The sequence below is a fragment of the Oncorhynchus mykiss genome, chromosome 1 (assembly GCF_013265735.2).
Source record: "Oncorhynchus mykiss isolate Arlee chromosome 1, USDA_OmykA_1.1, whole genome shotgun sequence".
Classification (NCBI taxonomy): Eukaryota; Metazoa; Chordata; class Actinopteri; order Salmoniformes; family Salmonidae; genus Oncorhynchus; species Oncorhynchus mykiss.
The window spans coordinates 41420150-41431853 of NC_048565.1; the positions used below are offsets into that span (position 1 = coordinate 41420150).

Sequence of the window (11704 nt, forward strand, 5' to 3'; positions counted from 1 at the left end):
TGACGCGGCCCACAAAGTCTGCAGGAGGGGATGCCACTTCGTCTGAGGAATTACCAATCAGCTGTTCTCCCTCTGGAGCTGATCTTAAAACAGTGATATAGTCGACTCCAAAGCAGTAGCCCATTTCTATTTCACCTCCCTCTAGTCTGAAGATGGACTCTTTTACCTCTGGCACCTCAGAGTAGGCTGTGCCAACTAGAACGAACAGCAGAAATCCTATTTCCCTAAAATTGTTCATTCTATGCCGTATTGTATTCCTTGTCCATGTGTTTGTCACACACTCGAGATGTGCCTTTCAACTATGCCAGCTCAGAGTAACCTGTTCTGGGTTGTCACTGAGATCCTCCCCATTAGCTCATATCTCAGCTGCCCCCCCTTCCCCCACACATACACACACACATGCACGTGTGCGCACACACACACAAGCAAACGCACACGAAAACACACACACACACACACACACACACACACACACACACTGTTTCTTTCATTATCTTGCTAGGGTGGACCTGAGCATGGGAAAAGTGTCAGGTGTAGGTGGAAAGTCATCAAAAGTGTGAGTGAGAAGGGCATTATGAAGACAAAACAATAAGTGTGAGGAAAGAAAAGTTGTTCCCTGCTGTCACTTTCTAGTGCTGATGGTTGGACTGGTTTGACTCAGTCATTGGGAGCAGTTTATCACCATGCCAAGGGCCTCTGAGGGCAGCTGTAAGAGAGACGTGTATGTGTGTGCGTGCGTGTTTGTTTGTCTTCTTGCATGAATGCATGGATGCAAGTGCATACATGCATGGTTATGTTCCTCCCATTGTTCAAAGTGTTGGAGGTTATAACTTGCTCTGTATCCAGTTCGAGCTGATCACTTCTGTTGTTTGATGGTAGTCATTTAGTGAGCATGGTTTAATGGAACCAAAGGCAAATCCAAGGCCAAAGTACTTGGGGAGGCCAACTGTAGGGCAAGGTTATGGATGGGCAGAAAGGCAGAAAGGCATGCAGGGATGTCATTCTGCCGCACAACATGCTACATGTGGCTACATTGTACAGTTGTTAATTTTAGGTTGATTTCATTACACACTGGGCGCATTGTGCACTTCGCTATTTTTTACACAAGGCATTTTCTTATATCTCATTTTTGTCATTTCTTCAGTTGTGACACTGAAGCATGTGATTTTCTCTAGCAATTTAGAAGCATTCAAATTGAGGCTGATCATAATGCTATTGATTAATGGTTTTGTTCTTAATACAAGCAAGGACATTTTATAGACGGATAACATTGAGTTCAAGCATCAATCTGTAATACAATAGAAAATAAAGTTGTGCGATCAAAGAGCTAATTGAAGTGATTTTTACAATGATGTCAATGGGCACCGGTCCCCAAAAATGGTCCAGCCACTATCCTCATCCCTGACCTCACTACAAAAACCATGATTACATGAGCTAAATACAATATACAATAGGTACTGCTGATTTGATAGATCTAATTTATATTCTATAGTACCTGTCTGGCTGCCTGTATATAAGCCATTATCCTCAGGTGCCTTTTATGTTGATGCAGACTTACAATAATGAGTCCCAATTTCCTCTCAGTCACTAGATTGGGAATCTGCAGATATTTCCTGAGCTGGGCTAGAACAGCTTGTGGAGCTGGTGATCAAGCGGTGTGATTAAGCCCCAACTGTGAGAAACTCTGCCTCTCTCGGTTCACTCCAATTCAGCTCTGTGCTGATTACAGTGATCAGTGTCTGTTCTGTTTTCTGCTGCTTCTGAGATGCATCGACTGCTATTTGATTTGAAATGTACATTTGCCAAAACACCCTAATTACTGGAAGTGTATGGTGCAAGACTGAAGCTCTGAGGGAGAAAATTATATTTTCCTTCTTTATTATTTTAGTGTGCATTTTCAGCTTGAATCATTTTAGTCTGCCTTTTAGTTTGAGTCCCTAAGAGATGAGTTTGGATGTTTGCAGTATCTCTCTTCAACTGTGCATTACCGTTGATGTACACTTGGGTGCGCTGTGGTGCAGTTACAGATAGTACCATACAGCCAGTCCACCAAAGAAGCAAAGTTCAGTTTCATAACAAAACGTCACATCCACTGGCTAAGATATTTATAATTATAAGCAGGGTGGATCGTACCCTGAATGCTTGGCTAATGAATGATTGGCTAAAAGCCATGGTATATCAGACCATATATAGCAATGGTATGACAAAAAATTACTCTGGAGTTTGTGGTATATGGCCATAGCTAAGGGCTGTATCCATGGTATATTGGCCATATACCACACCTCCTCGGGCCTTATTGCTTAAATAACCCTCAGGTACTACTGTTGGCTAACTAGCTTACATACCGTTATGTACTTATTTGTTGTTTCTATTTGGAAAGTACAAGGGATGTGAAAGAACATGCGTGTGAATTTAAAGAACAGTTTTGTCCTCCAAACATCGTCAAAGTATCATCACAATTCATCCTGCTTTAGCAGCCTATCATAGCTGTCAAGGCAGCTATCTGGTCAACTGCTATCATTCACTGACAAACCAATGTTGTTATGACCGATGTGATATTTGTACAATTCTTCATTATTACTAAGTTATTTAGTGCTGAGTTTATGTTCACTTTGTGTTGAATCCCAACATATCATTTTAGTGTATTTTGTATGGTCAAGGATCTGTAGCTAACTAGCTACCTAGCTATCTTGAAAATGTCTGTTATATCACACCTAGGTCAGATCTGCAATGGTCTGTGACTGTGCACCCATGTTGCGATTAGTTGCAACCTCCATATGAGTTCACTGTCAGCGGGTTCAACATCTCCCCCCTCTCAGGCCCTTATCAACCTCGGGGGGTTGGGCACAACAGAGAACCAGGTGACCGTGGAAGCCCTCTATGACCTCTCAGTGGACATCCAGAAGATCCACCAGCTCAAGGGTTGGGTCCTGCACCAGAGCCCTGCCTATGTGAGTGAGATGGCCAGCATGCTGCGAGACATTGGGGCAGAGGGCCTCGTGAACGCCTGGGTCCTTGAGCTCTACCCCGAGGTGGTCCTCTGCAGCCCGGAGCAGCAGCAGGCCCAGAGAGAGCTGTGGAGATCCATCTGACCCATCTGACTTGGATCATTGAGAAGTTCCTTGCCTCCTTCTTCACCTGCTCCAGCCATCACGCCAACCAGAGGGCCAACATCGACTACTTCCAGTTTGCACCTGAACAAGCGCATCATCACAAAGCTGATGGCCAGCACCCCGTGTGCTGTGGGGCAGAGCGAGGAAATTATCCACCTGGAGCTGAGGGGCGATGCGACCAACATGAAGATCTGGCTGCAGAAGCTGCTCAGTCAGAACCCCTTCGTGCTCCTCAAGCCCTCAGAGGTCCTGAGCGACAACCTGCTGTTCCTCGAGACAAGGGACTTCACCACCGCTGAATTGCTCCTCCTCCACCTCCTCTCCAAGCTCAGGGGCCTTTTTCACCAAGCTCAACCGGGACAGCATGCGTCTCAACTTGGCTTACTCGAAGGAGACTCTGGGCTGCTCAGAAGCCAACTGTCCAGCCTTGCTCTACTACCCTGAGGCCATCCTGGCTGAATGCTTTGAAGGCCTCCTCAGAGCTGGCCAACCGTTCTGGAGCTGACCACACAAATATAGTTACTGTATGCAAAGTTCTCATATTTGGGAACCCTATTAGATTGTTTTTATTCAATTCTTGCTGGTATGAGAACGGAAGCCCCTATCAGCAAAGTAGTGTGTTTGCGGAAAGCTGAGTATTTTGACTATTGATCGGTGTCTTCAAATCTTTGGTATGACTTACTACCACATATGGGCATGTACACATTTATAAGGGTAGGCCGAGCGATGACCAAATTTCAAGATGGCTGCTACCTACATTCCGGTTAGCGTTGTGAAGCATAAACAACATAAACACGCAATATGTTGATACACACCGAAAGCCGGGACTCCACAGATCATGAGGATGTCTTATTTGTCTGCCTGTGACCTACCATTATTGACCACCAGGCCCGAGAGTCAAAATGTTTATTTTACACGTTTTCACCAAACCTCTTACAAGGTAAGCTTCGATTTGGTCTGTGTTTGAGCTATAGCTACATGGGGATATCAAATGAATCCTTAGGTTGGTAGAAACAAATCTAGGCTATTGGCAATTTTATCTGATGATGTATGACTTAATGGCAACATCAAATGTCCCCCGAGTGACTATATCTTTGCGCATAAGAAAATGGTGTTGCCTGTTTACGCCCTGTAGGCATCCATATCCCCTGTATGTTCCCCGACACCACCACAATGTTTTTGAGAGGTTGATGTTGTAGAAATTGAGTTTTTATAGTGAACAATAACTTTTAGGCACATCCAGTGTGCAAAAACTGTGCAATTACCACATTTTGACACTTTAGAGAGGTTGAAAGGACACTTGAATGGACCCTGAATACCCCATAACACCACCACAATGTTATAGTGAGGTTGATATGGTAGAAATTGTGATTTTAAACTGAACAAATAGCATTTAGGGATTGCAAATATGTAATAGCACTGTAATTATCTAATTTACAGACATATGCCACTTTGGTGACCACACCTGAGACCACACCTGACCACTTACAAAAACATCTGCCCATTTATAGTTGTTAGGTCTATCAATCCCATTTTTTCTGATATTGTTCACATGTTGTGGGAGCCATCTGATGTGTTTCCAGCTCTTGACATTAATAATTCACTTATAGCTTGTCAATGAAAGATGACTTTCAAAATAAATAAAAATAAAAAGATGGTTATTTTGTGTGTGCTTGATCTTGTGTGTTCTGAACTATGTAACTCCTATCTATCTTCTGAACATTTCCTCATATTCACCCAGATCTCTTCTTTCCAAATATACCATGTTTTTGCATGTCAGAATCAGGTAATTACACATGAATAGCAGTTACTTTTGGGTATGTCTTTTTAGGTGGAAATCTACATTTTGCCATTACATTTAAGAGGTTATGATGTACGGACAGGCACTAAGAAGGACTTTGATATTAGTTCAGGTAAACTGCAGTTGTGGAGGAGGAGAGACCACTATTCAGCCATGTGGCCCTGTTAAATGGGGGTTGATTGACCTTGATTTCATGGTCTAAAATGCAGATCCATGTGATGATGTCATTGTGATCTTTCTCGTATCACAAGAGGAAGGAGACTTGAATCAGAGTTTGGCTTTATGCTGAATGGTATTATTAAGGTCAGGAGAAAAGCTTGCCTTGAAAGTAGTCTCATGCAGCAGACATCTCCTCCCCAAGTGCATTTAGCCTGGGGATGAGGTTACCTTGAAAGTAGTCTCATGCAGCAGACATCTCCTCTCCAAGTGCATTTAGCCTGGGGATGAGGTTACCTTGAAAGTAGTCTCATGCAGCAGACATCTCCTCCCCAAGTGCATTTAGCCTGGAGATGAGGTTACCTTGAAAGTAGTCTCATGCAGCAGACATCTCCTCCCCAAGTGCATTTAGCCTGGAGATGAGGTTACCTTGAAAGAGGCAACACTTGAGCTTATCCTTGTATTTAAATACTATTTTGATAATACTATTTTGATATTATATGATGCAACGTTGAATACAATGGAATGTCAAGTGAATGTGTGTGAGGAATTGCCTATGCATTAAAACCAGCCAGAATCACTGTGGATAACATGATCTATGGTAGTTTGGGTAGTTATTGTTTAACTATTTAACTATCTGCATTGATCCTTTTTGCACAAACTCTTTTGACTAATCACACACTCTTGTTGCCTAGTCACTTTATCCCTACCTACAGTGCATTCGGAAAGTATTCAGACCCCTTGACTTTTTCGACATTTTATTACTTTACAGCCTTATTCTGAAATTGATTTTTTATTTAAATCCTCATCAATCTACATACAATACCTGATAATGACAAAGCAAACACAGGTTTTTAGAAATGTTTGCAAATGTGTTAACAATAAAAAACAGAACTACCTTATTTACATAAGTATTCAGACCCTTTGCTATGAGACTCGAAATTGAGCTCAGGTGCATCCTATTTCCAATGATCATCCTTGAGATGTTTCTACAACTTGATTGGAGTCCACCTGTGGTAAATTCAATTGATTGGACATGATTTGGAAAGGCTATGGAAACCTGTCTATATAAGGTCCCAAAGTTGACCGTGCATGTCAGAGCAAAAACCAAGCCATGAAGTCAAAGGAATTCTTCATAGAGCTCCGAGACAGGATTATGTCGAGGCACAGATCTGGGGAAGGGTACCAAAACCTTTCTGCAGCATTGAAGGTCACCAAGAACACAGTGGCCTCCATCATTCTTAAATGAAAGAAGTTTGGAACCACCAAGACTCTTCCTAGAGCTGGCCGCCGGGCCAAACTGAGCAATCAAGGGAGGAGGGCCTTGGACAGGGAGGTGACCATACAACCCGATGGTCACTCTGACAGAGCTTCAGAGTTCCTCTGTGGAGATCGGAGAACCTTCCAGAAGGACAACCATCTCTGCAGCACTCCACCAATCAGGCCTATGGTAGAGTGACCAGACGGAAGCCACTCCTCAGTAAAAGGCACATGACAGCTCGCTTAGAGTTTGCTAAAAGGCACTTAAAGATTCACAGACCACGAGAAACAAGATTCTCTGGTCTGATGAAACCACGATTTAACTTTTTGGCCTGAATGCCAAGCATCACGTCTGGAGGAAACCTGGCACCATCCCTACAGTGACGCATGGTGGTGGCAGCATCATGCTGTGGGGTTGTTTTTCAGCAGCATACACTGGGATCGAGGGAAAGATGAACTGAGCAAAGTACAGAGAGATCCCTTGATGAAAATTTGCTCCAGAACGCTCAGGACCGCAGACTGGGGTGAAGGTTCACCTTCCAACAGGACAAAGACCCTAAGTGCACAGCCAAGACAACGCAGGAGTGGCTTTGGGACAAGTCTCTTTGAGTAGCCCAGCCAGAGTCCGGACTTCAACCCGATCGAACATCTCTGGAGAGACCTGAAAATAGCTGTGCAGCGATGCTCCCCATCCAACCTGACAGAGCTTGAGAGGATCTGCAGAGAAGAATGGGAGAAACTCCCCAAATACAGGTGTGCCAAGCTTGTAGCGTCATACCCAAGAAGAGTAAGGGGTCTGAATACGTACGTAAGTGGGATATTTATTTTAATACATTTGCAAACATTTCTAAAAACATGTTTTTGCTTTGTCATTCTGGGGTTTTGTGTGTAGATTGATGAGGATAATTTTAAAAAATCCATTTTAGAACATGTAACAAAATGTGGAAAAAGGCAAGGGGTCTGAATTCTTTCCGAATGCACTATGTATGTCACAGAAGGCTGCTGAGGGGAGAATGGCTCATAATAATGGCCGGAACGGTGCAAATGGATTGGCATCAAACACCTGGAAATCATGTGTTTTGATGTTTTTGATACATATCAACAATTCCACTCCAGTCATTACCCACAAGCCCATTCTCCCCAATTAAGGTGCCACTAACCTCCTGTGCTATGTGTACATATCTACCTCAATTACCTCATACCGCTGCACATCGACTCAGTACTGGTACCCTGTGTATATAGCCAAGTTATCATTACTCATTGTGTATTTATTCCTTGTGTTATTATTTTTCTATTATTTCTATATTTTTCTCTCTACATTGTTGGGAAGGGGAAGGGCCCATAAGTTAGTCTACACCTGTTGTTTATGAAGCATGTGACAAAAACAATTTGATTTGATCTCAGTGGCTCAATGATGGCAGTATTGCTTTCGTCCCCTTAGGAGGCATGTGTTTTGTACAGAGTTTTTGTTTCTTTGCAGATAGGATTACCAGTATTTGAAGTGCTGAAATCAAGTATTATTTCATTGGGAATGCTTGTTTTACCTGTGTGTATACGTCTATCACACTGTCATCTTCAGTGTAATAGGCAAACACTGCAACTGCAACACCTTATGGAAGAGTTGATCTACAATGATAAAAAAACATGTCACTGCAATCTTCTCTTATATTGAAATTAGTGGAATTGCATTCATTATGTACAGAATCAAATTTGGTCTGCTTTTCGCATGCCATACAATACACATGAGTGGTTTTATATTCGTGTGCACATGTTTATTGAAAGGCGGACATCTATATGCAGCCTTGCTAAGCATGTACCCCAAGCCTTAGCAACACATACTGTACTGTAAGCTTCTTTCAAAGGCCTTTCTTAATGTGCTAAAGCCTGCCGGAGCCCTTGAAACATGCTCAGAGTGCATTTTAATGGGGAGTGAGCAGCACAGCTAATGAAGTCATGACTTTATGCCTCAAGGTCCCCAGCTCAGATAAAATGTAGATGATGGGGTCACTGCCAAACCAACAGACTGGGTTAAGCCTGTGTTTGAAATGGCACCCTATTCCCTATAGAGTGCACTACTTTTGACCAGAGCACTATGTGCCTTGTTTAGAAGTAGTGCACTATAAAGGGCAATTTTGAAACATGTACAGTATCTTATATGTTTTGCTATTGGATTAACTGTTGTTAAAATAAATACATTGAGAAGATATCATTTTGTTTTGGTGACTAAACCAATGCACTCACTATATTTCAAAGTAAACTTATATTTGGATCAATGGTTGTGTGGTGAAAGATGTCTACAAACAAAATGAATGCACAATGAAATGTTTTGAACGTTAGACTGGCTGTGTTACAAGTGTTTCCAGTTTGGAGTTTCGTACGTGTGAAAATAGCACCAAAGTGATAAAAGAACAGTAAACTGTATCTCTCCCCTCTATGGTCAGACTATGGCAGCATCTGAAATGGCACCCTATTCACTTTGAATGTACTATGCTAGTTTTTACATTCGGCTATAATGTACACTAAATTTAGACTTTCGGTCAAATGTCCATCATCTCTAGGTGTGATCATTCTAGGTGTGATCATTGAAGACATCTTTCACAATGTAATCAAATAAAAGAAATGAAAGAAACGTAATGTTTAAGCAGGCACTAGTTTGAATTAAGCCTGTCTTGAGCATTTGGCTATAGGTTCTCATGGAAATCGCAGTAAATATCCTCATTGTTCATGCACTTGGGAAAACCCATTTGGCATGGCGAATACAGGCCTGACGTTGGTTTGGATTGAAATCATTGCATACCTCATCCACGGCCCGAAGAAGAGTGGTACGCCCATGGGGATGGCAGTCATACATCTTCCACCTGTATTGTAATCGTGTATTGTATTTTACAGTATTACATTGTATGTTTGCATTGTAGTGATCATGTATGTGGCTCAGTTAGTAAGAGCATGGCACTAGCAACACCAGAGTTGTGGGTTTGACTCCCACTGGGGTCACATACCAAAATGTGTGGACTTTGGATAAAAGTGTCTGCTTTGTAAATGGAATATATTACAGTATAAGGGCCAATGCAATTTTAGTAAAGCAGTGTTACATAGCACATATGTGATATCGTCAATTTTTTAAAAACTTACTGTGAAGCATAATAGTCATCATCTTAGTAGTACATTTGAGTATATACCCTACTTTTTATGTTTCTACTTTACAAACATACATTTTCATGATGCAGTTCTCATAATCTGCAGCAGACAAACCAGTTTACATGTATAGGTTTGCCGAACGGTTAAGTGATCATCAATTGAGAGCATTCGGATGAAGTAATAGCACAATGTCTTTTAACAAAATATAAAAGAATCATGTCAAAAGGAGTGTGAGCTTTGCATTGTAGAAGGCAATTACTTTATGTGAGCATGTATTGCAATTGTGAAACAATTGCAGTTCTCCATGAAACACTGACTAAGTTTGGTGAAAAAAGTGACTGCATGATTTTGTGTGTTGTACTTAGTCAATTGAAAATGCACATAGAGTTTTTGTAACAACTGCCGTTTTGATTATGTGTTGAGTTTTGTACTGAGAGTTGTGAAAATGTACCACATACTTGTGAAAATTGCACCAAAGCGAGACAAAAATACTGTAACAAGACCACTTCATCATTCCCCCATATCCTGTATCATTAACAGCATGGGCCTGTAGTCATGGCAATAGCCAAATGATAAGTACATGTTAATGAATTTGGGTTTCAATTGAATTGATATTAGGTGTGTCTACTTCTGAGTCATGTACAATTTCAAAACAAGACAGCTATAAGGGTATGTTTGAAGACATTGGAGTCCCAAAGGTACACTTCATTTTCTACAGTCGGTTTCAATGTCAGTAACATTCATTCAGTAATCTCCAAATTGCTGCAATCTTTAAAAACAGAGTACCATCTACTGACCTCTATTGGTACTACCTGAACTTTTCATGAAAAGTACTGTACTTTTCATGAAAAAAAAATAACAGATTGGGATATGAGGGATTGAATGGTTGAAATAATTATAAATGTTTATTTAGAAGTGTGGCAGCTTTGTTTATGCATTTGTACAGATTTTTGTAAAAATATTTGTTTTGAATGATTCATTTATTTTCAAGCGTTAATAGAATATTTTTGACATTCTTAGTTTTTTATACAGATGTGCCTTGTTGCAACTCAAAATAAACTACCTTAGTTCCTACTTTACATTTCCTCTCATTCTTTTTGAATTTAATGCATGGAAAATATAATGTGTAACAACGTTCAAGTGCCCATATAGCGAAAGTAGCTAATTATCAAGGTCAATGTTTTTATTTTAAAAGTAACTAAATTGCTTTTACGCTGAGTACTTTTTAAATTAGCTACGTTATTAAACTTTTACTTTTGTATTTTTTTTCGCCAGTCATGTTAATTCTATTTGAGTAAAATGTCATTAAAGTAACAGTACTTCTACTGGAGAAGGACATTTCAGTAGTCTTTCCACCCCTGACAGTATGTTCTCTGTTAAAAGATTTGCTTCCATTTGAGTGAAATGAACTAGACCCTGCTAGGTGTATAAATGCAAATGATGTCTTCACCTCCCTCTCTCCCTCTCTCTGTCCTTGTTCCCTCTCAATGATGATCCCTGTGTGCTGCTCTACGGTGACTATGTCAGTCTGAATTATATCCCAAAGCAGGAGAGGTTAATAAGAGGGAGTATAAATTGTTATTTTCCATTTCAAACGTGACACCGGTTATTATTAGCCCGGGTTACACATGGCTTTTATGGGGAATAACTCAGGGAAAATATGAAAATAGATGACACCTGCAATTAAAATGTATGATTACCAGCTGCGGCGACAGCATGGCAGAGTATTAAGGTGGTAAATATTCCATGTCTGGGGTCAGTAGGGCTTGGAGAATTAATGTGGGCTGTGACCACGGCTAAGAATCTTTCTCCTCAGCTGTTATCATACCAGGATCTCCCAGGCATAATGGGCTTCCCAAATGGTACCCTATTCCCTATGTAGTGCTCCACGAAAGAGAATGGGGTGTCATTTGGGATGCACAGATAGTTTCCCTCAGTAAAGGTTACCCTGTTTCTTATGGGAAGAAGATTTGACAAGACTCTGACAGGACCTGTAGCTTTCAATCATATGGCACGGACTAAACACTCTTGGGTCTCATATCTTGAGCAATTTCCCCATAGTCACTTTCTTTGTGTTTATAAAAAGGTTGGATGTTCTTAAGTACTTTGATACACAATTGTATAGAGGACATCAGGTCATAATCTGTTTTACAGTAATCTGTCTTTCTGTCTGACAGTAATCGGTCTAACTGTTTTTGCAAAGTCAAGTTCTAAGATGACTGATTCACACATCACA

At 41.1% G+C, this 11704-nt stretch overlaps 1 protein-coding gene across 1 annotated transcript; it reads left to right on the forward strand.

Moving 5' to 3' along the window:
• Positions 1 to 2751: 2751 nt before the first annotated feature.
• Positions 2752 to 3618, forward strand: mterf2 (mitochondrial transcription termination factor 2). The gene is given in 5 exon segments (XM_036989545.1): positions 2752 to 2835; positions 2838 to 3087; positions 3090 to 3186; positions 3188 to 3449; positions 3451 to 3618. Coding segments are annotated over 5 exon segments (861 nt in total).
• The last annotated feature ends 8086 nt before the right edge of the window (positions 3619 to 11704 follow it).